Source organism: Anastrepha ludens, chromosome 5, assembly GCF_028408465.1.
Source record: "Anastrepha ludens isolate Willacy chromosome 5, idAnaLude1.1, whole genome shotgun sequence".
Lineage (NCBI taxonomy): Eukaryota > Metazoa > Arthropoda > Insecta > Diptera > Tephritidae > Anastrepha > Anastrepha ludens.
The window spans coordinates 127,090,836-127,115,565 of record NC_071501.1 but is presented as its reverse complement, the minus strand read 5'-3'; the positions used below and the strand labels follow the sequence as shown (position 1 = coordinate 127,115,565).

At 35.3% G+C, this 24,730-nt stretch overlaps 2 protein-coding genes across 3 annotated transcripts in view; one reads left to right on the top strand and one right to left on the bottom strand.

The window, feature by feature from the left end:
* Positions 1-24,730, top strand: part of LOC128864577 (protein pinocchio) — a 61,402-nt gene that overhangs the window by 30,319 nt on the left and 6,353 nt on the right. The gene's annotated exons all lie outside the window — the stretch shown is intronic.
* On the bottom strand, positions 7,279-24,152 carry LOC128864579 (uncharacterized). Of its 2 annotated transcripts, none has more exons than XM_054104322.1 (2): positions 23,254-24,152; positions 7,279-7,491 (listed from the first exon to the last, which is right to left on the bottom strand). In XM_054104322.1, exons 1-2 carry the CDS (start codon positions 23,489-23,491, stop codon positions 7,409-7,411), a joined length of 321 nt encoding a protein of 106 aa, XP_053960297.1. In that variant the 5' UTR covers positions 23,492-24,152; the 3' UTR covers positions 7,279-7,408. The 2 variants fall into 2 exon arrangements, 1 of the variants encoding a protein (XP_053960297.1); XR_008454714.1 differs by lacking the exon at positions 7,279-7,491 and adding an exon at positions 22,243-22,523.

Below are 24,730 nucleotides of genomic sequence, written 5' to 3'. Positions count from 1 at the left end.
TTACCTACAAGGAGTAGGTTATCGCCACTTGATTCCAAAACCAGCTTGGCGACCAGATCGTGAATATACTATAAGCATACACCAAACACTACTAATTCTTGACTCTGATCCAATAAAATTGATTACCCTTGCAAATATCCGAAAGCGATTAAATTCTTTTTAATGCATCATTCAATATTTTCTGTTGTGTGAAAAATCAATATTTTAATTATTTAAACTCTACTCACCATCGCTTTTTAGTATATAAAGTACAGCGCTGGATTTACATACATTATGGGTACTTAGGCCTTGCGCCATGGGCGGCAAATTTTCGGGGCTGGCGTTTTTAGTCACTGCTGTTTTTGATAATTATCATGTTTTTTCTCAATGTCAGGGCTGATACAAGTGGGAGAAGTTCAACTGTTGGAGATGCTTAGCGTACGAAAAGATTCACGAAAAAAGTTCAGCTATCACTGAATTTGGCCAGCTGAATCACGTAGAGATTGGAAATGCTTAACTGGGAATCTCGACGTGTTTTCAATTTTTTACAGTTTTAAAAACGGATTTGAACTTGTAACAGCGACTTTGTATTAAATTTTGCATTAAAATTGGATTCAATGGTGTGAAAACCTTAGAAATGTTGGGGAAACTACTTTATAAATGATATTTTAAAGGAAACAGCCGTTTACGAGTGGCATGAACGCTTCAGAAGAGATCGTGAGTCCCACAGTGCTTGAATTTCTTGCAAAATAGGGACCGCGTTGATAACGCCAAAGGCATGATTTCCAAGGCTGAATTCGAAGCAACATTCATGAAACGCATCGTTAAAGGAGACGAGAGCTGGGTTCATGAGTACGGCACAAAAAGGCGATGCTCACTGTTTTTGTGGGTTACAACGTCATTGTAAATCACGGATTTTTACCAAAAGTTCAAACAGTTTATAAGTACCAATATTTGGGCGTTATGAGAAGTTTGCATGAAGCAATTCGCAAAAAAAAATGGATTTGTTGAAAAACAGCTCATGGATTTCGCACCATGATAACGTACCGCCGCACAGTGCCATCACTACCCGTGCATTTTTGACCAAGATCGAACCGAATACCACCTAACCGCCATCGAATTCACCTGATCTCCCTGCAATTTTTAATGTTTGATCGAGTGAAAAAAACACTACGAAAAACGTGCTTTGACAGCCGAAAGGAAGTTATGAAAAAATCGAAGACGGCTCCTGATGGCTATACCGAAAATAGAGTTCTAGAAATGTTTCGAGAGCTGAATCAAAGGCTGGCATAAATGTGTAGCAGTTTATGCGGAGTACTTTGAAGGTGATAATATTACTTAAATTGGTATTTTGAATTTTCTTAATATTTTTCGGGAATTTTTTTTTTTTTCAGAATTATAATATAGTTTTTCTTTCGTGTAAATGAATTTTTATTACATACAATTCGAAGTCACCGTTGCTCCAGCGCCTTTTTTAAAATTAATAAAGTGATCTATAGTAATATATTATTTTAAAACATGGCGCTTATTATGACTAAACTACAACACGTACAGATATGAAATATGTATATATCAAAAGAAAGGTTTTGATGAGCATATTTCCGGAAAATTATAAAAATTAAAATTGGTTAATTTGTTCATGAAATATTTGCGTGTAAAGTTATCAAAATTTTCATATTGATAACAGCGATGTCTATGCAAAGCGAGTTGACACACAAATATACGCATATATGTATATGAGTACGTTTGCTTTGTTTAGCTCCCTTTCTAATGAGCACAGCATTGTATACATTTGGATTCTCAATAATTGTTTTGTTTTGTTATCCTTACTAATAAATACATATATGTATTCATGAACATAGTCCCAACGGGTGCAGCGAATTTTTTTCAAAATTTTTTTGTGATGGCAATAATTGGTATGAATTGACAATTGACTTGAAATTTGTCAATTCACTTAAAACAACGGTAACAGTGTAAATTAGAAAGAGTTTTGGACAGACGCAAAATAGAATTTATTTTAAGAAAAAAGTACATCCATATTTAATTTTAAAATATGCCTAGAGGACGACCAAGAAGAGTTCGTAGAAGAGTTCCTACTTTAAGTGAAGGAATAGAGCAGGTAAGTAAGTGATAAATGTTTGAAACGTCACGTATTGGATATGATTGGTAGAAGCATCCACTTTTGTTTTCGTTCATATATGGTACAATTGAACTATAATATATAAACGTATGTATGTATTTAAAAATTGTGTGTGCGTTTGATCCTTTTTGCAAAACTCAAAATTTTAAATAGTTTTAAAAAATGAGGACAGAGAGACAAATTAGTTATTTATTTGATACTATTTCAAAGGTAAACTGTATTTGGGCTATTCTCAGAAAAATTTTATAGTAATAGACGATGCCCAACGCCATTTAAAAGAACACTATTACCCATCAAATCAACGAATTTTCTGACACAGATATACATTTTTAAGTGTTTTTTTTTCTTTGTATTGTATTCTATGTGTGTACATGTATATTTTTATGTATGCAGCCATTATCAAATCATATATGAATATGAACTTTGAAAAATTTTTTTACCATCCTTCTTAAAATTTTTTAAAACGTAAAGATCTGTGAAAAAAAAGTGTCACATATGCTGTTTACTTTCCGTGGGAAAAAAGCCCACCCGATTTTCGGGGGTTACATACTAGTATTTTTATATTACAATACTTTACAACTATCTACATATTGTAAATGAACATACACGCATATTTGAGTGCATATACAAACCTATGTACATATGGAGATATACAAGTATAAATACATTGAATGTTTGCCTGTATGTTAATAGCTGTGTGTTTTTTGTTACGAATGAACGTCTGTGGCGACAAATGACCTTAATGATAATAGAATCAACGGAATAGTATCCGAAACGTAGAAAATGTTTAAATTTACTTCTTTGCTCCATCAATATCCAGTTTTAACTGCTTTGAGTCGTGCATTCGAAGCAAGTAACAAATCATAAGCAATAAAGACACTTCTGTACGAAGATATACATACGAATGCGTACATATGTATGCATGTACATACGAGTATACGTAAGCACATATGAAAGTCATACATTGCGCAGCATGACCGCAGATGCTCTTTCTCGTGAAATCGACTAGATTCGAATTGCTGCAGGTTCAAAGGATTTGGAACAATGATTACTTTTCATATTTTCTCTCTCACTACTATTGAGGCAAGTAGTCCATTCTAGATATGTACATAGTTGCTTTTTGCATTTAGAATCTTGTACCGGCTTTTTCACACTTGACTGTATTACCATTGAAAACTGAGATCAAATTTAGCTATTTCACTTGTACTGTAAGACATTCCAGTAATTTTTAGTTCTATATGAATTTGCGTAATAGTGCTTGTGGTCCAAAACTTTTTATGGTAAGTCGTTCAAAATCTTTACGCAACTTTACAAATGGAACAAGGTGTAACAACTATTCCTCAGAAATTTTGTTGTAGCTCACGAGTTGGCAACACTGCGTCATTCGTAATTATACTCGTACATGAAATCTGAAAAGTGGTGTCTTTCTTTCATTCATCCTGAATATGCTTCAGCTGGACAGGCAGTGACTGATGTTCCGAAGCGCTCGTGATTCCGCGCCCGATTTGAAAGAAATAACTTCTTTCAGTGCATACATGTTATATATATATATGTATATATAATTGGCGCGTACACCCTTTTTAGGTGTTTGGCCGAGCTCCTCCTCCTATTTGTGGTGTGCGTGTTGATGTTGTTTCACAAATGGAGGGACCTACAGTTTTAAGCCGACTCCGAACGGCAGATATTTTTATGAGGAGCTTTTTCATGGCAGAAATACACTTGGAGGTTTGCCATTGCCTGCCGAGTGCATAAATGTTAACCCCGCTATATATGGGGGGTGTGGCATCTGACATATAGACCAAAATATGAAAAGCAATTAAGCGAGGGAACTGAAAGTTGGCGCGAACGCATAAATTGTAAGCACCGTACTAATGGTGCAAAGTGGTAGGTATTGGAAAATGGGGCCTGGTACTTTCCACATAAACTGAAATTTCTAAATCGCTTTTCTTCGGAACCACCAAAGCTAAGATAATGAAATTTGATACAGCTGCACAAATTGCTAATACCTGTCTTATGGAGAAAAATGGTAGGTGTCGGAAAAGTGGGTGTAGCACCTCGCTTACAAACTAATCTTCATAAAGCTTTCCTCTGGAACCGCCTTTGCTGAGGTACTAAAATTTCGTATACATAGTTACATAAATTACGAGTGCCGTACCTAAGGTGAGAAGCATTAGGTAGTGGAAAAGAGGGTGTGGCACCTCCTATTTTATAATATATTGGGTATGGGAATAAGTTTCCGCCCTTAGCCAAAGTTCGAATTATTTAAACAATTAAATAATATATGATATTATTTGAGTAGGTGCCATTGGAAGCTACAACTTTACTCCATCTTTCAAATCATTTTTCAATATTTTTCCACAAAATTTAGTTCAATGCTAATAATGTTTGGTTGCATAAATTTCAAGATATGTCGTAATTATGGATGTATGAATATTTTACCCTTGGCCAGTTCAATAATTCCGAGGAATGTGAGCTGAGTGCTTGTATTTATATAACTTCATACTATGTATTTTTAGATTCCTAAATGGATTTTTAGTGTATCTATTTTTTATATTCATTTCTACTTGCGGCAGTTAGCGCATGAGTTGTATTTGTTTATTCTTTAAATTTAAGTGTAGACTGAGTAGCTCCTCGACTACACTTGTCTTCTACATGCACATTTATTCATACACCTTTGGCTATAAATAGCTTTTCAAATTTCAACTTATCTTGTATATATTTTAGTTCAATAAACGCTTCAGTATTTCTTTTTCAATGCCCTCAATTTTTTAAGAGTGCATGTAAAACAAACTTTTTACACATCATCCAATTTGGGAAAGTATCCCTTCTGTAAACCGCAATTATAAAACTGGGTTTCTGCCACGTTTTTAAACACGAAATAAGATTTGACTCATTGAACTATTGAGCCGACCCAAATTGGGGGACATCAGAATTCGTTTAAGAGGTATGGTTCCTTCGGCAAAGTTTCTTATTTTGATCCCTAGAATATGATTTTCACAGAGCAATGGGCGATTTTTTTGCCTCCCCACAAATCGACCCGGCCTAATGTACGTGTATTCAGTCGTGCAGGCAGAATCGTGCATACCTATGAAAATGTCTCTTCCTTAACTTGAAGTTGGTGTCAATGGAAATTATTGACTTAGTGGCTTTTCACAAATTTGTTGTCACTGATTCTTCTTTTATACCTATTGGATGAAAATAAAATAAAGTGTTTGTCTCGGGAAAATAAGTTTTTGTTTCGCTTAGAATAAAGCACACATGCGCCAAAAATAAATGGATAGTATTAAAAAAGCAAATAATACTTAAATAAATTAATTTTTGTTGACTAGAATATATGTATAAGTATGTAGGCATATTAGGTAGGTAGATTTTTTTATATTTTAAGATTTCTGCCAAAATATTTCAGAAAAATATTAAGATTTACTTGAGCTGGACCCATTTGAAAATACCTCTAGAAATCGAGTTTATTTTTTTATAAATAAAATGCATGTATTATTAAAAATATTTTCTCCTCAAATTTACAGCAGATGACAGATGACGCAGAGACAAGACTTTAAGCTTAAAAGGTCTGCATACGAATGTTTAAAAATGCTATCAAAAATTCGGAAGGAAAAAGAGTACCGATTTTTTTTTTTTGTATTGAGAATGTGAAGTTTTTTTATTTTCAGCACTAATTTTAAAATATACTTAATTATCTTAATTGAATTACTAAAGGTTTGCTTACTTGAGACATTAGAGTTTGACACTCCCTTACAAAAGGATTCATTTAAAAAGGGTGTGGAAAAATCAAATCCCTCTTTCTTAAAATGGTAATATAAAAAAAGTTTTTTTTTAATTAAAAACAAACAAACTGCGAATGGTTAAAAAAATAATTATTAATTAAAATTAAAATCGTAAAAACTTTTTTTTTTAATTAAATGGAAACAAACTGCGAATGGTTTAAAAAATAAATTTAAATTTATATTTGGATGTAATTAAATAAACGATTGCCGTTCAGAGTCGGCTTAAAACTGTATGTCCCTCCATTTGTGGAACAACATCAAGACGCACGCCACAAATTGGGGGAAAAACTCGGCCAAACAGCCGAAAATATGTTTTTATTTTATATTTATTTGAATATTTTATTGACAATGTAAATGTATTTCATATACCTATGTCCATATTTATGTGCATAAATAAATATATGGTACAAATAGAAGTTGTTAGCGGAAATCGCCAAAAAATGGTTTAACTTAATCCAAGAACTATATTGGGTGTATTAAATTTTAAGTTCCGCTAATATGCAGCTATTATGTTATCTATGCAAAATCTTATTCTTTATTAAGTTCACTTTTTCTAAGTTGACTAAACAAAACTTTCAACGTCCTTACACCTTATTTTACTACGCTTTGCCCACAAATTCGGAGTTTTGACCCCCAAGTCATGATAACTATAAATTATTTTTTATATTTAGAGCGTCTCTGTAATATTTTTTATTTTTTGAATTTATTTGTGTAAATTTTTAATTAATGGATACATTCTTGTTTTCTCAAAAAGCCAAACTTTCGCACGCATAGCCCAAAAAAATGCTCTTATCATTATAACGGGATGCCAGGATGCATTTCATGTCATTCTGGTGCTAGACATACAGATAAAAACCCCTGATCGAATTACTGCTCATAAGCGCACACCCTTTGAAAAGGAAATGTTTTTTCTACAAATTTTATTTTTCCTCCCTGGCTAAGGGAACTTGCCAAGAGGTAACGAGAAACTGCTTACTGAGCAAACCTTTTATTATTGAATCACGCTTAATTATTAAAAATGAACAAATTCTGAATCGAAAAAATTCTAATGAAACTCACTGCAAAAAAATTAAAAGAAAATTGTCACAATTTATAACATAAATACTTAAAACTAAATAATATTTTACTAGAACCCTGCGCACCCTAATGTACATCCTTCTTAGTTTGGGAAATCTTAACTGAGCCAACGTCACTTAATTTTATGTAGATTCACATGTATATATATATATATTATATACATACATACACATAGCCCATAAAGTATGCGTACACCTTACAAATATTATATTTTCAAATTTATTAAGAACACAATACAAATTACAGTTGAAAAATATTTTATTAATTTTTTCTTTCATTACATTCTTAAGTTACAAAATATAAATAAGCCTCAAGAGTTTTGGAAACAAGTCATTTTTTCAGACGAAAGTAAAGTTTTTATTTTTGGGAGGTCGTCAAATTGTTTGCGGCAAATCAGGCACTGCTCTTGAAAAACAAAATTTTGTCTCAGTCAAACACGGCAGTGGCGAAGTAATGGTGTGGGAGTGCCTGACGGCAAGTGGCGATCTGGATCCGATTGAGCTGCTGTGGGATCTATTAGGAAAAAGAGTTCGAGATCATGTTAGCAAGTAAACTGGCTTTGCGAAGTGTTATGAAGTTAGTAAACTCAATGTCAAATAGACTGAGTAAAGCCCTAAAACTTCGTGGCTATCCAACAAAATATTAATTTTCATTTTTGTATATTATTTATAAATCTTTTTCCATGTGTTTTAAAACTGTACGCAGACTTTCTGATTGCATTTTTTACATACTGAGGCAATTACTTACCGTTATGTAGGCGATAAAGTGAGGAATCTTGTTATTTTCCTTTGCTTTTGTAACTTAAGAATGTAATCAAAGATAAATAAAGAAAATATGTTTTCAGCTACAAATTTATATTGTGTTTTTAATAAATTTAAAAACATTTGTAAGGTGTACACATACTTTTTCGGGCTATGTGTAAATATACTCTTCCCCACCTTGGGCTGTAGGCATGTATGCATATGCAAGAGTGTGAAACATAAGAATTTATAAACATGTTTGTACATACAATATATAAATTCAAGAAAGCCAGCCAGACAACCGCCAAAGCGTACTAATCACGTGAAATTCCACAGTTTATTTTTAACTTGTATGTGCTTAAAATAATTACCTATGGTCCCAAATAAAACGTAAATCATAAACAAATCTCTTCGAGAACTCTATTTTGAAATTGTTCTGTATCTTCTCATAGCGACGGCTTTCTATTTATATAAACGTAAATGTGTATGTACTCGTACGTAAAGCAAATCCAAGAAGGCTAAACAGTAGTTGAGCTACTCACACCATGGCAACGAATATATCTTCAATAATAAAAACTGAAATCTTTACACCTTAACTACACCTTCTACTAAGTGAGTTTTAATATCTGTAAACTTTCTGCCTTACATATCTGTGAACCTTTGAGAAAACAACTTATCTGATTTAAGCAGGTTTGGCATTTAGAGTAATTAGTACAGATCTTATTAAAATAAACTAATATGTTGCTGGGTATTGATAGGCAGAAATTGGTAATTAGCAATTGCAGTAGCAGTTGCAAGGCAGTAGTAGAGTTTAAGCATGGCAAAAGGAGTTTCGAATGCACCCTTGATTTTTCGACAACACTGCAAGCAATTTTAATTATGCAATTTCACATTTCAAGCGTAAAAACACTTTTAATTTTAAAGTTCCTAAATTTGTCTCATGATTAAAAACGAATCAAATAAGCTCATTTGCCATTATTGTTTTTCGTAATTAGTGATGCTCGATATGTCACAATCGAATGCAGTGATGGTGATGATTAACAGTTTAACAGTCTTCTTCTAAAATCGTTCATGCAACTATTTGGGTTCTGGACGTCGGGCCCTACGTTCCACATATCCAAGTAAATTAATTTTTGTTTTGTCGCTTCACTCCATATTTTTCTAATTCTGATTCCATCTTCTTTTTATTTTGTTATAGCAGAGGAGTCTTTGTAGATTAATTGGTTTGTTGTGGTCTTCATCAAATTGTTCATGAAGATCGACTTTGAAATGTTGGCTGAAAAATGGAAACTCGATGTCTTCACGAGGATCACTGAACCTTTTTTTTCAAGAAATATTCTCCTTTTTACTCTACTTGTATATGTTCCTTTTTATCACATTTTTGACGTACATTAACTTGAACTGCAATTGCATAAACCATTTTTAACAAAGCACAAAATTATGATTTAAAAAGGCGTAAAGTTATTACATATCTTGCACATCTTGCGCACTTCGCTTAAATAAGTAAAATTACGCAATTATGTCACTTGTGCTTAAAAAAAGTTTGACATACTATGTACATATCTACATATGTGCAGTTATTAACACACTTTTATTAGCTCGGGTTGTATGTATGTATGTATGTAGGTATGTATGTATGTATGTAACGGAATCTTTGAGCTTAATTTTCACTGGCTTCTAAAAATCGGATCGACTTGGAATTTTGCACACCTATCAAGGACCGATGACAATGCAATAATTTGATAAAAGTTTTCCATTATCCTTATTAGGATTGCCAGGATTAATATTTTCTTTTTTTACCTGTGGGCAAAAAATGAGGTGAATTTGGTTGTAAAGTGAAAAATCTTTATTTTAACACACTTTTATTATCTCGGGTTGTATGTATGTATGAATGAATGTAACGGAATCTTTGAGCTTAATTTTCACTGGCTTCTAAAAATCTGATCGGCATGGAATTTTGCACATTTATCAAGGACCGATGACAATGCAATAATTTGATACAAGTTTTCCATTATCCTTATTAGGATTGCCAGGATTAATATTTTCTTTTTTTAGGTCTTCTGTAGAAGAGTAAGAAAGACAGAGCTAACGCGCGGTCTGCGCATGCCTGCACTCTCCGAGTTACTCTTACTGCTTTCGGGAGTCTACGACTTACCCTTTCGAATTCGAACTAGCTCGGGCACGCGGCACTGCAGTACGAATAGAAGGCTAAAACGTTTTCAGGGTAGTTGCATTCTCACTTTGTATAGTCTTTACACATGCGTAGATACTACAAGTCTCATACATGCAAATTTACTCTATTCAATGTTCATATAAGATGAAATAATTTTCATATAAGATGTAATTTTGTTAATTACAATAAAATAATGAAAACATAAGTTTTGAAATTATTTTACGGAACAAAATTGTGGCAAGTAAAGAAGGAATTTATCATGACCATAATTTCATTTATAAAATTTTATCGATTAAAGTACAATTCACAACAAAAATTAACTAAAAAAACCAAACTGGAACTTTACATCTCGTTTTGATTGTGTCAATATAATCCACGGGCTCCTTTTTCTGTGCTGAGAGTATCTATTCTGTGTCAAGGCCAATGCTGGCCTTTCTTTGGACATATAGTCGGTAAAGAAGGAATTATATATAACACAATTAAATAGGACTATAAATCACTGACTAAATGAAAACAATAATTTTCCCCTCCGTTTCAGGAGTGGGGTAGCCGTTTCTCAGGCTCCCTCCACGAAATAAGTTCTTCATCCCGATTACTTCTTTATCACGACCGATAACTGCATAGCTTTAGACTCACAGTCGATAAGAAAGGAATTAAATATAACACGAATATATCGAATCATTAATTCACTGATTGCAATGATAACAATAATTTTCATTCATAAAAAAAAATATTGTAGTTTAAAAAAAAAACTAAATAGCTCGCTTTTTTGCTAATTGAACTAAAAAGTAGAAAATAAAAAATAGTTTAAAAAAACTAAAAAACACGCTTTTATTGCGAATGTATAATGAAGTAATAGCAAATCGAACGATCAGTCATAGTCAACTACCTCAGAACAGAATTATAACAAAAATTAAGATACAAATAGAATAATTCAAATTAGAGTTAAAAGCGTGGGATGCTTGATATAGTAAATATTGCAATCATTCTATTGGCAACTACCTATGTACAGAAGGTTATGAAAGTGAAGCAAAATGCATCCCACGCTTTTAACTCTAATTTGAATTATTCTATTTGTATCTTAATTTTTGTTATAATTCTGTTCTGAGGTAGTTGACTATGACTGATCGTTCGACAAACACCGACAAACACGACGCGAAGTCGCGTCTCCGTTCTAGGATCGGCTGGAACCGATTAGCGTGTTCGAGAATTTTTTGGCTTTATATATACGCAATGCACGTCGAAATTGCGCTCAGTTTAATACTGAACGGCATTATCAACGTTCTGCGTGTAGCGGTTCGAAACATTATGGCAAGCAGTAGTAAGAAGGCGAAAACATACCATTTCCGTTCGGAATGGGAAGAACAATACTTCTTCACAGAAGTTAAAGGCAAAAGTGTTTGTTTGTTATGTAATACATCTGTGTCAGTTCCTAAAAAAGGAAATATTGAGAGGCATCATAAAACTGTACATTCGAATTTTGAGAGGGCATTCCCGTTAAATTCTGCCACCAGAAAAGAAAAACTGAAACATTTAAAAATCCAGTTAATTGGACAACAGTCAATATTTTTGAAAACAATCGACAAAAATAAGGCTGTAACTGAAGCATCTTATCGTGTTTCCCAGATAATTGCACAAAAGAAAAAACCTTATGAAGACGGGGAAATCATAACACAAGCATTTTTGGAAGCTGCAGATTCTTTATTTAGAAACTTTAGAAATAAAGACGAAATAGTGTCTGCTATAAAATCTATGCAACTTTCTGCTAATACAGTGATGAGGCGAGTAGAATAATGAGCAATGATATTTTTTTACAGTTAAGAAGTGACTTAGATAACTGTATTTATTTTTCACTGCAACTGGATGAATCAACAGATGTAGTTGACACCTCTCAGATGGCCATATTTGTCAGGATGGCTTTTAGTGATTTTACAATTAAAGAAGATCTTTTGAAGTTTATTCCACTCAAAGGACATACTACTGGGCTAGAGCTGTTTTCTCATTTAAAAAATCTCATCTCTTCTGAGAAACTTGCAATATCAAAAATGGTAGGCCTGACAACTGAGGGTGCTCCAGCTATGGTGGGTTGTGATAAGGGGCTCGTGGCGCTATGTCATAAGGATGAAAGTTTTCCAAAATTTCTTAATTACCACTGTATTATACATTAGCAAGCATTATGTGGAAATTTTCTAAACTTGAACAACGTTATGAAACTGGTGGTGAAAATTGTGAACAAGATTAGAGCTCAAGCGTTACAAAGAAGATTATTTAAAACCTTGGCTGATGAAATTGACTGTCAATACGGAGAGCTACTTCTTCACTCTGAAGTGCGATGGTTAAGCAGAGGACGAGTGCTCAAACGTTTCAATGATGTCCTGCCTGCTATACTCCAATTTTTCAAAGAACGCGATGAACCGATTCCTGAACTGGAAAATTCGACTTGGCTCAGAGATTTTGGTTTTCTTGTGGACATTACAGAGAAATTAAATGAGCTTAACTTGCAGCTTCAAGGCAGGGATAAAGAATTAGCGGAAATGGTTTCTGATATAAATGCATTTATTACAAAACTTGAATTTTGGGAACAAAACCTAAAAAACCGCGATACTAAGCATTTTCCTATTCTCTCCGAAAAGATATCCAAAAATCTATTAGAGCCCTATGACAGTAAATATCATATGGAAATAGTTTCTAACTTGAAGGAAAACTTCAAAAATCGTTTCAAGGATTTCAGCAAAATTGCTTTAGTGGCGCAATTTGTTGTTTCACCCTTCATGGACATTGATATACAACAGTTTGCAACTTGTGTTATGAACAACTTTGGGGAAGACATTGCTGTGACAGAAATGGAACTGATTGCTTTTCAAAGTGACTTGACTTTAAAATCTTTAGGTTCAAATACAAAATGTATATGGACTTTAGTAAGTAAAGATAAGTATTCAGTTTTATGTGGTTTTGCGTTGAAAGTGAAAGCGTTATTCAGTTCAACTTATTTGTGTGAATCTTCTTTTTCCAATATGAAATTTATTAAAAATAAATACCGCAATCGGCTTACAGATATAGGTACATTTGGATAATTGTATTCGAATGACTGTATCAAATTATACTGCAAATATTAAAAAAATTATCGATGAGTTAGAATGTTAACCTTCTCATTAAATATGCTCTTTTTATCTGCCCATATTTTATTTATATAATAATGTACTATTACTGTTTTGTTGTTTTTTTAAGTCGCTTGTGATTTGCCATTATGACTGCAAAAAATTTTGTTACGATTGATAGGTGTGAACATGGATGTAGTTATGCATTAGTATAAGCACTATAAGTCATAAGTTTATTATATATAGAACGTATATTAGTAAAATAAATACATGTATTGTATGTCGAATATAACTGTGTATTATTTAATTTACGTTGGCTTGTGCAAGTAGCTCGCTGTTTATTTCAAAATCTTGAAAGTAGCTCAACACATTGAAAAGGTTGGCGACCACTGCTATAAAGTAGAAGAAAGTAGAATATCCGCTGAATCTAGTACCTGCTGGGCCTTTCATCCTTTCAAATGCAAGCTGATTTCCTGTCCACATTTTTGAAACAGCACCTGTACATGCATTTACGCATGGAATTTGGCATAATCTAATCGCACCAAATGCAATGCGCCATTGGTTAATAAAGTATAATACGAGTATTAAATGCACACAATCTCAATGTTATATGTAAATATTATCTATGTACGAGTATGGCTATGACATTTCACTGAAATCATTCGCCGGTTATACAAAGCCCGAGTTTTTCCGAATTTACTTTTTTCTATTTTTAATTCTGCTTTTACTGCTTACTATATTTGATAATGCTGCATTAACTAGAGCTGCTTTAGCCCACTGCACAAAGAAAATATTATTTAAATATGAAAAGGGAAGAGCCAGCTATAAACGTATATTATAAGTTTGTTTACATCAACAATATTTCTTTTAATTTGGAACTGTAAGTACAAATTGCACTAAGCTAATGAAGAAATTATTAAATAACGGGCACTCGGCAGCGGAAGCCCTTTCTGAAACATGTTTACTTTGGTATACATATAGATTGTCTTATTCGACATATTATATACATAAATATCGGTGTTGATTGGCAATACTCAGATAACTTCACATATGCTTACATCCATATTTACCGTAGTATAGAGGTACATGGGTATTTAATATTCAATAATTTATTTTGCTTAAATACAAAATTCTAATTAAAATAAAGCCTAGCAAATGAAAGTGGAAAGAGGATAAAAATATTATTATACATGATTTTAGTTTGATTAATGTTAATTTTATGGACTATTTGCAACAAGGTGCGAAATTACTCAACTAATTTGCTTATCATTTTCACACAAGCAAATCTTCCCTTTGTAATTTTAACAGTAAATATTTTAAAATTATTGACATCTCCTTGTTTTCTTGTCATTATTATTATTTTTGATTGTGCGACCTACATAAATATGTACATGGATACCCGCAATTGAAAATGCCTGTCTGATATACTATATATGTATGTACATATGCATGTACATCTTTTAACCGAAACAAAGAAGCAAAATTGAGATGTACGAATTTGCTTAAGCAGTTTTGCTACACGTTTTGAATAGAAAATTTGAACAAACAAAAAAAAAAAAGATATTTTTCCTATAGGATTCAAAACACTAAATTACCTTTACTAGAATTAAATTTATATAAGTGGTGTAGGCATCAAAATCTGCTTATCCTTAGTTATTCCCATTTGTGTTCTTCGAGACTATTTCTTACTAATGCTGTGAGGCTCTAGAATTCCATTTCTGATAATATTAAGGTTAAAACAATTATTTTTAATTATTTACGATGAATGTGATTGCAACTTATTTATTATCTTTTCTTTTCTCGTATACTTCATTAAGTCTTTGAGTTTTTATAAGTATCTAAGGAATGATAATTTCTGCTATTTGATGTTAATTTTTAACTTTAATTTTGGTATAACTTTTTGTATTTGAACTTTGTGTTATCACATATTTCTCCAATGCTAGATTTAGGATGTATCCTAATTGTAGTAATTTATGTGTTATAAAAGGCTGGAAGGTCTTGTGAATACAAAATGCTACCTGTTATGGTTATCCGCTATGTTAAACCTAATCCTGCACTTAGTGGTATTTAAAAACATTTGCTTACTGAAGACGGGCACTTTTATTGTTCAGTGTTTTAGGTACAATAAATTTATAGAAATGCTGCCGAAAAATCAAAATTGTAAAGAAGTTATGGAAAATAAATGGGGAAATAAATGTGCGAACTCCCCGAATAACTTTTGCTACATACATACGTACATATGTTTGTTTACATCAGCCAGCGAACGCAAGGTTATCAATGATAAAATTCATGGGGCTTATCGTCCATATTTATGCTGTATATTGTAGAGGGCAACTCATGGACACCGACTTTGCCCCATGTGCTCTTTACATTTGCTAAATTGGTTGAGAGAACAAGGAGAAGTGTTATTTGCAGAACCAACAATTCGGGGAGAACTGTAAAACATAACACTGAGTGCTATTTTTGGTTGACAAATATCCGTGGAATTATAATGAAAAAATTAAACACTGGGAGAAAAACAGTTTTGCCGTGCTTGCTCCACCCGATGCAGGATATGAACTTCCAATGGAAATCTGTATCAACGTGCCTCCGAACCTGGCGACGACTATAGTTGGTAGATGACTCGATTCGTGTGTTCAACTACTACTACTTACAGGGAAAGGGGACTGAACTACTGCCATTGCGATTGAAAGACTAGAATTGGCTAAAGGAACTGATCGATTGAATGTAAGGTTTGATAAGGATATTTATTATTAAATTATTTTATTATAATCAGCATTTACAACTGGTATTATCTGTATTAATGCTTATATTTTGTTTTTATTTATAGGAGTGCGTATTACCTGTGCTATAGTGCAGTAAATACCTTGCAAAGTGGTTTTGAAAAATACACGATTTGTTTTTGCGCGTTCTTTTGCAAAAACGAATCGTGTATTTTCCAGCAAAAGAATCAAGACGGAAGTAAGAAAGGCTGCACTTTTACATAATGACAATTATACGCCAGTAAAGGAATCATATGACACTATAAAATAAATCTTGATATCAAAACAGTCTTTACACTCGATTTCAAAAATGTGGCTGGCAATAAAGTATTTAATAGCATTTATTATGAGACTTTAAAGTGGATATACGAAGTACTGTTGAAATTGTGCTTGTGAAGCACTTGAGATCGCGCACAGTATTATTCAAGAGATAAATATGTCCAGAACGATTAGAATAAAGACAACGTGAAAGGAACTTTGCCGGTTTCAGCAAATTGCATCATTTTTCCGTCTGGGCCTCTTAAAAAATCCTATGAAATACTGGTAAAGTGTTGCTGGTCGTTACTGAGCGAGTTAAGATCTATTTATAGCAGAGAACTGAATGAGCATGTTGTTGTTTTTCGTTAGATGATTTTGAAATAAATATGCATTTGATCAAATAAAAACCTGGTTTTGTATTTCTTATGTTACGCATCCTGTAAATTTTGTTTTTTATGTATATTTTGGGTCACTGTAGTCACAAAATTTTTGCAGGTTATTTTTTTATTAGCTTACTAAATTGAAAGCTTTGTTATTTATCCCAATTATGAAACAAAAACTAATGAAATATGCTAGTGTATGTAATTCTATGTAACAAAAAAAGTAAATTTTTCAGCCATTCCATCAATAGTAGGAAAACTTTTTTAAAGGTAATAATACCTAGATCTAAAATAAATACATATCTTTCGTTCTGGATTTAAAGGGCTTAGGACTTCAATTTGCATCACTTCCTAGCGAAATAGTTAGACATCTAATATGTAGGAATGAAAAAAACTTTTTAACTTGGTAGTAGTGACAACGCAGAGTTCAGAATTTATTGTAAGAGTAAGGGAAACACTATTCGAATTTATCGCGTCCTCCTGCCTAGACATACATAACAAGGGCTCACAGCCAACGTTTGTAACGGCTGGAAGGCAGGAGGTGATTGATCTAACCCTATCAAACTCAAAACTTGGGTGGTCAATTAAGAACTGGAGAGTCCTTGCCGAAGATTCGTGCTCGGACCACAGGTACATTGAGTTTCAGTGCGGCGAGGAGGCACAAATGCCACTGCCCTCTAGAAACCCAAGAAAAACAGACTGGCAGAAGTTTAGGGAGGCGTTGCGGGATCTTGACGTTGTGCCACCAAGACTTCGAAAAGAACAGGCCATTGAGGCGGCTGTTGAGAAACTCAACGCTGCCCTAACCGAATGTTTTGAGTCAGCCTGTCCAATTCGCCCTCTCCCTAGCCGGACTCCCGTTCCTTGGTGGAATCGAGAGCTCCAGACCTTGAGGCGTGAGTCGAGAAAACTTCTAAACCGGGCCCTCAAGACTAACCTTGCAGAGGACTGGGAGCGATACCGTGATGTTCAGAAGAACTACAAGAGGCTTATTCGGGAATCGAAAAGAGCCTCATTTAGGGAATTCTGCAGCGGTATTGAATCTCTGAGTGACACGGCGAAATTGGTTAGGATCCTGAAAAGGGACCCAACTGCAAAGCTGGGGTCACTTAGGAAATCTGATGGCTCCTTCACGGAGCGGAAAAGTGAGACACTCAGCTTGCTGATGGAATCTCACTTTCCTGGTAATCAGATAAGCATCAGCCGGCAACAGCCCTTATTGATAGAGGCAGTTGTCAGAGCTGTTACACCTTCTCGGCATGACTGGTTCGTTGCCAGATCTATAGTGAATGAGGCCGCCATTCGATTTGCCATCAAATCTTTTGGCGGCTACAAGTCGCCCAGACCAGATGGCATATATCCTGCCATGCTGAAGGAGGGTGCAGAGTTCGTGACAGCAGCCCTGAAGAAAATCTTCTCGGCATGCCTGGCACTGGCTTACATACCACGCTCTTGGAGGATGGTGAGGGTCGCTTTCATCCCAAAGGTTGGAAAAGACGACTACACCAGCCCCAAAAGCTTTAGACCCATCAGCATGACCTCTTTCATGCTGAAAAGTCTCGAACTACTGGTGGAACTGCGCATACGTCAGAAGTCGCTGAAGGCTCACCCTCTGTCTCTATTTCAGCATTCCTATCAGAGTGGAAAATCCTGCGAGTCGGCACTGCAAAACCTTGTTGCTAGGGTAGAGCTGGCCATCGACAGGAGGGCGTTTGATAATGCCACTTTTGTTAGTATGTGTAACTCTGCTAGTAGGCACGCCGTAGACCGGGTGCTAGTAAATTGGATTCGTTCGATGCTGGCCCAAAGAATCGTTTCGGTGCGAGCAGAGGAGGATCTGCTGGTGCCATCTGGGGTTAATAGAGGCTGCCCCCAAGGCGGTGTGCTGTCTCCATTGCTCTGGTGCATGGTAATCGATCCTCTACTCACCACCTTAAACGATTCGGGAGTCTACGCACAAGCATATGCGGACGATGTTGCTTGTTTGGTAACAGGCTCTTCGCTTATGAACATCTGCAGGAAAGTGCAGAAAACTCTGGATCGGATTGACACTTGGTGCTGTGCGAATGGGCTATCGGCAAATCCCGCCAAGACTGGTATTGTCCTCTTTACCAGAAGGAGGAAGCTTGATGGACTCGTTCTGCCAAAGCTAAAAGGAGTCACAATCCAGCTATCCAAGGAAATTAAATATCTTGGAGTAATCCTCGATAGTAAGCTCCTATGGAAATCACACGTTGAAACAAAGGCATCCAAAGCACTGACAGCTTTCTGGCAGTGCAAAGGTGTCTTTGGGAAAACGTAGGGTCTCTCTCCTAGCAAGGTCCTATGAATCTACACGGCTATGATAAGACCCATTATCACCAATGCATCAGTGGTGTGGATGAGTAGACTCTCTGTAGTGGGAGTCAGGAGAACCTTATCCAGACTACAACGCACTGTGGCCATCTGTTGTACCGGAGCTTTTCCGACTAAATCAGGCCCGGCACTAGAGGCTCTGATTGGTTTACCACCATTTGATGCTTTCATCCAAGGAGAGGCCTTGAAGGCCATCTGCAGACTGAAACACAGTGGGAACTTTTACTGCCCTTGTCCGGCATTGGAACACAGAGAAGGCATGGACATCGATCCAACGATTCTCTCCATGCCCCTTGACTGCATGCCAAAATGAGTCGTACTTGAAAAGAGATACAGTGTAGTGCTACCAGAGGCTCAGTTGTGGGGAGACTCAGAAAATGAGCCCGGTAAACACTGTTTTCGCATTTTTACGGATGGCTCCAGGACCGAGCATGGCTCTGGCTCTGGGGTCTACGTGGAATCCAGCGGGACAAAACTGCACTTTGCTCTTGGAATGTATGCATCTGTGTTTCAAGCGGAGGTGTATGCAGTTCAAGAAGCGATGAACTTTGTTGTGGAAAAACGATGGAGGGGCAGATCTATATGTGTCTGCAGCGACAGCCAAGCTGCGCTTATGGCCTTAGACAGCCCTCCAACCACATCAGGGGTAGTCAAATCCTGTAAATCCAGGCTGAACTATGTCGGTAGACATAATATAGCCTGATGCTAACATGGGTCCCGGGGCACGTGGGTATCGCGGGTAACGAGACCTCTGACTCCTTACTTAAGATGAGCTCTGAGGCCAACTTCTTTGGCTCAGAGCCCGCTTTGCCACTCCCCTCTGCGGCCATCACGGCCACGGTTAGCAAATGAGTAACTACCACCCACAAACGAGCTTGGCAGGCTGAGAGAGGCTGCAGATGGACAAAACTGATGTTACCTGTCATGTCCGATCGACTGTCGCAAACCCTTCTGTCATTAGGCAGAGGGGAGTGTAGACGGCTGGTTGGACTGATGACGGGCCACTTTCTGTGGGCAAAGCACATGGAAAGGTTGGGCATCTCAGACAGTGTACTCTGCCCAGCTTGTGAAGAGGAGGATGAGACTGTAAGTGTAATACAATGGACTCAATTAATGTCTGAGTGCTACACTTGCTAGTTGTCCCTACAAAAAAAAAAAAGAAAAGGGAAACACTCAGCACTCACCCTTCTAAATACCCAAATTTAAAAATGTTGAGGTTAATACCCAATTCGACTTAATTTTTTTAGGTTGGGTTAGCCTGGCTGGCAATAAGCCACGCATAGACCTTCTTGTCCCTAGCGATACCAGATGGAGACCTTTATGAATACCGAAAGTAGACATCATGTAGGATGTCAGCGCTTTTGGCGAATCGAAGCAGAGCTGGGAGGTCCGCTTTTGAGACGTCCTCCAAACCCTCAAACAATGGGGCTCTCAGGCATTTTAAACGTGTTTTTAATAATGCCGGACCGACGCACAGAAGGTGTTCTAAAGTTTCCTTAACATCCTCTGCATTTCCTGCATTTGTCCGTGTTAGCAATCCCTATCGTGTATGCATGTGAAACCAATAGGTTATGACCTCTTAGCATACCTATGATAGTTCTGCAGTCCTTTCGCGAGAGCGTAAGTACGAATTGAGTCAGTTTTTTGTCGTTAGCTCTACACATAACTTTTGCTGTTTTGCATGTGGTCAGATTAGTCCACCTAGCGTCCACTAGTTTTTTCATGTAGTCGTCCATTTCGTTGTATATACATAGTATTTAGCGGTTTTGGCATGTCGTTCTCTTGTTCAAATGATAGTCTAATAGCACTTTTTGCTATCTCATCTACTATTTCGTTCCCCATAATGCCTTTGTGACCAGGTATCCAATAGATATGCAGCTTACTGTTTGCGGCCAGCCTTTCTATGTCCTCCCTGCTCCGTTGAGCATTTTTGGACTTAATACAATATGAGCTTATGGCTTTTATTGTCCACGTATATATTAATTGTGGAGTTCTTTCTTGCTCTTGTGTAGGCTAGCTCCGCGGCTTTCCCCACAGCAAAAACTTCCGCTTGGAAAATACTGCTGTGGTCTGGCAGCTTGATAGGCTGCCTTATCCCTAGTTTTGAGCAGTAAATGCCCGCTCCCACTCCGTTTAAAGTTTTAGAGCCGTCTGTATAGATGTGAAAGGTCCTATGGCCAGGATTCATGCCTTTGCGCCATCCCTCCTCTTCAATTGTAGTACGAAACCTTCTCTCTCAATTAAAGTACGGAGTCATGTAGTCTGTGCCACCTGAACTCCACTTTCCTATTGAGCTGTGTCCGAATACACAATTCGACTTAATTTTTTTATATTAAAAGGGTTATAATTTTCTGTTGTTACGCCTAATTTTGTTAGTTAGCTAATCACGAGCCTTTTCGGAGTAATTCTCCGGGTGCATTTACTTGTAAAATTTTCGGGTACATTTTAATTCTTCCCACAATATTATTGAGGTAAGTGAAAGGCTATTGGTTTTAATGAGAACCTTTTCAGAAAATTTACTGTTTCAGTTAATGCTTTCAGTTTTATCGTTTAAAGTTAAGCTTCTAGAAAAGTTTTCGTAACTTCACTTTTACTAAAATACTGCGAATTATGAGGAGACGCTAGCGACAGTGTTGTTATACGATAACTTGAATATAAGAATTTTTTTATTGAGTCTAGTACTTAGGTTGAAAACGGTGCACATACATACATACATATGTATGTTTGGTTATTGTATTACTTAGGAAAATTTCGATTTCGCGCCTCCGACCGGACCACCTTTCTGGAATGTAAATCGAGCACAGGTGTGAAAACGAGCAGTAGGATCACCAAAGCAAAGTAAATCATTCTCGTACACGAGTACTTCTCACCTATGACTATGAACGTGCATGTGTAAATATTTACATTCAGATTGAAAAAAACATATACGAGCACGAGTATATCTATAGTTATATAAAAATCTGGCACATCAGTCTTGTAAATTTTTGTGTAAACAAAAATTTGAATGCCATTTAATTCCATATTAAATTTTGCACTCATGGAAAATTTCCCCTCAAATGATGCAGCACCGTGATAAAGAAAAATACGTGCACATACATACATACATGAACATATGCGTTCCAATAAGCAATAAAATGCAAAATCCCAGCTAAAATAAATAAAATTTCAAGCAATCTCTCAGTTAGCTGCGGCATTCGGCTTTCCCCTTCAAAAATATTTAAATGTACAGGTCAGCACTTACCAATACAGCTGAGTATATGGCGTATAGATGGAGTCGGAGCTTACATTATCCCCAGTTCATTTAGTAACATCTTTTAAAAGACAATCTCTAATTCTCTCCCTAACAATTTCAAATAGGCGCTGATTGGGTGCAGATATTTTGAATACACAAATACATATATAAATGGAGGTATGTACATATGTACAAATAGTATTTATTGGAATATTCTAATATTTATTTGAAATGTTTAACACATGACACTCTAATTGCTGCTTGTTTTGTTGCACACAATTTCGAGATGATTCCTTGAAAAACTACTTGTATTCAATAAACAAACTCGTTAGAAAAATGCAAAAGTCTCTTACTATGTAATTTTTTTGGTGTGGCATGGCGAAAGAGAGCTTGTCCGTAGAATGTAGGCACAGTTTTATGAATTTGCTTAATGTATGTACGCTAGTTCCTCCTCTGTAGACAATGACGAAAATTCGAATTCATTTTTAACGTCTCAAATACCTCAAATGAAGTTCGATCCAAACCAGTCTGGTACTGAGACGCTAAACTGTGATTATGCATTGAGGCAAAATATCAACAAACTTGGCAACAATGTACATACATATGTATAAACGTAATTGGACAGAGCATCAAATTTTGCTATTTATTTATTTTGTTTTCTTTATTTTTATTTTATAAAAAATAATAAGAACAATATACTACAACAAAACTATATAACTCAAAGTTCCAAACATTGTATAAAATTAAAAAGAAATTCAACAAATTTTCATCAAAATCTCAAAATTTTGTTCAGAAGCTTTAGACAAATTCTGAGTTGCAGTTTTTTTTGTAGTCCATTCAATTTTAGCAAATTTAAAGCGACTTAAAATTCTTATTGATTTTTGATATTTTTTTTTTGTTGTGTTTGTAAAAAATAAATAAATGTAAAAAATACCACTAGTAACAGTAATTACCAAAAATTAACGCAATTTTGAGAAACTTCAAACTTGCACTTTATTAATTCAAGGGCGAATTTAATGGCATACTCGAAGTTTTTGTAAATATTCTTATTTTGATGAAAATTTGCTCAAATTTTTTAAACTGCACAAAGTTTGGAACTTGGATTTAAATGGTTTTGTAAGAAAATGAACTATATTTTCGTAAAAAATTAGTCAAATTAAATAAAAAAACAAGTAAATTAGCAAAACTTGTCAATAATATCGTAGCCCAACCCTTAACAGCCTTAATGGGCATTTACTCTGCTGCAAATCTTTGTAATAAATTAAATAAAACCTTACCATAGATATTTCCAACCAATACATAAATAAGCTCGAACCCATGAAAAAGCGTTTTGAGATTTTGGGTATGGGATCCAGCGTTGGCTCTGCAACAGCGACATAAAATCAAAATATATGAGTTATTGCGGCGTAATTGATTACAGAGGCCGTTGTGACTACTTTGTATAATTGTTTTGTGCGCAATTATAGTGTTAACCAAATACAAGTTTTTATAATCATGGCAAATTTCATGGCACATAATTCTTCCGTTCCATTAGGCCGCATTTCCGTAACTTTGTTTCCATTATAACCAGTACTATAGAAAGTAATTCGAGAGCACCAAAAAAAAAATTTGCCCGCGCATCCGATTATGTTAAGATGCCACTGGTACAAACGCTGATATGTATTTAATTGATTGCAAACGATTCGTTCTTACTAGCTCGTTTACTTGACAACAAATCAAGTCCCCGCCTATGTCGTGAGCGTCGTTAAGTATTTTAAACTAGCGCATATTTATTTTTTATCTTAGAAAATGTATTATGTGGTCCCCTCTATATTTTCTTAATTTAATTCGATGAGGCATACCTGTAATTAAATATAATTATCGAACTGCAAATACATTAATTTATTTAGTTGATTAATTGTATCCTTTGGAGTTATCGGACAGCAAATTCTTTTGAGCTTACGACACGTGGCACCAAGGAACACTTGCTGAGTTGAGTAAAACTGTGTCTATAGGCTGAAAAAATTGGCTCTAGAAAAGTGACTATTTTCAACATTTCTTGGAAATTTATACATAACCAAACACCTGATTTAACCCATTTCCTTTGAATTCCCACTGACAAGTTTTAATAAATTAGCTGAAATATTGACGCTTTGGTTATTTTTGCACTAAATTACACACCGAAATTTAGTAAGTATTTAAATGATAGAGAATTCAAATTGAGGGCGGCGTTAAACTCTCGCCTGACTCAGTTCATTCACAATAAAACTATATACAGATACCTACATATATGTATAACCTTACGCGTATATTGTATTGTAAATCAAATAAGATAAAGAATGACTGGGCATATGCCGTAAGTGTTAGAAATCGTATTGACACGATGTTCGGTGTCTGGTGCGGTGTGATTTTAGAAGCTTGTGGCGAGGTTTTGTAGTAGTATACGTTGTTGGTGTAGTTTGATCAGCCTCATCACTCTCCTTTTGCTTTCTGGCTTTGTCTTTAGCCTCTTATCTTATGTATTTAAATATGTACGTACATATGTGCATGTGTGTCTATAGTGTCGGCATTTGTTTATACGTTTTGTTTCTACGTCTCATTTTCGTAATAAAAGCTAAACAAATTATCAACTTAGGCGGATTTCACTACTCAGCGAACAAAATAAAAACCCAACGCAAAAATCACCAGACAATAAAAAAAGTTTCAAAAGTAAAAATGAACTTGTTGTTGGCGCCATCATGTCAGACACGCGTGCCCCACACTCATGATTGCAAA

Coding starts and splice junctions, on each gene's coding strand:
- LOC128864579 (XM_054104322.1), bottom strand. CDS start 23,491: ATGTGCCATGAAATTTGCCATGATTATAAAAACTTGTATTTGGTTAAC. Junction 7,492..23,253: donor ATTGGTTGGAAATATCTATG/GTAAGGTTTTAT, acceptor TTTTCCTAATAG/ATCCCACAGCAGCTCAATCG.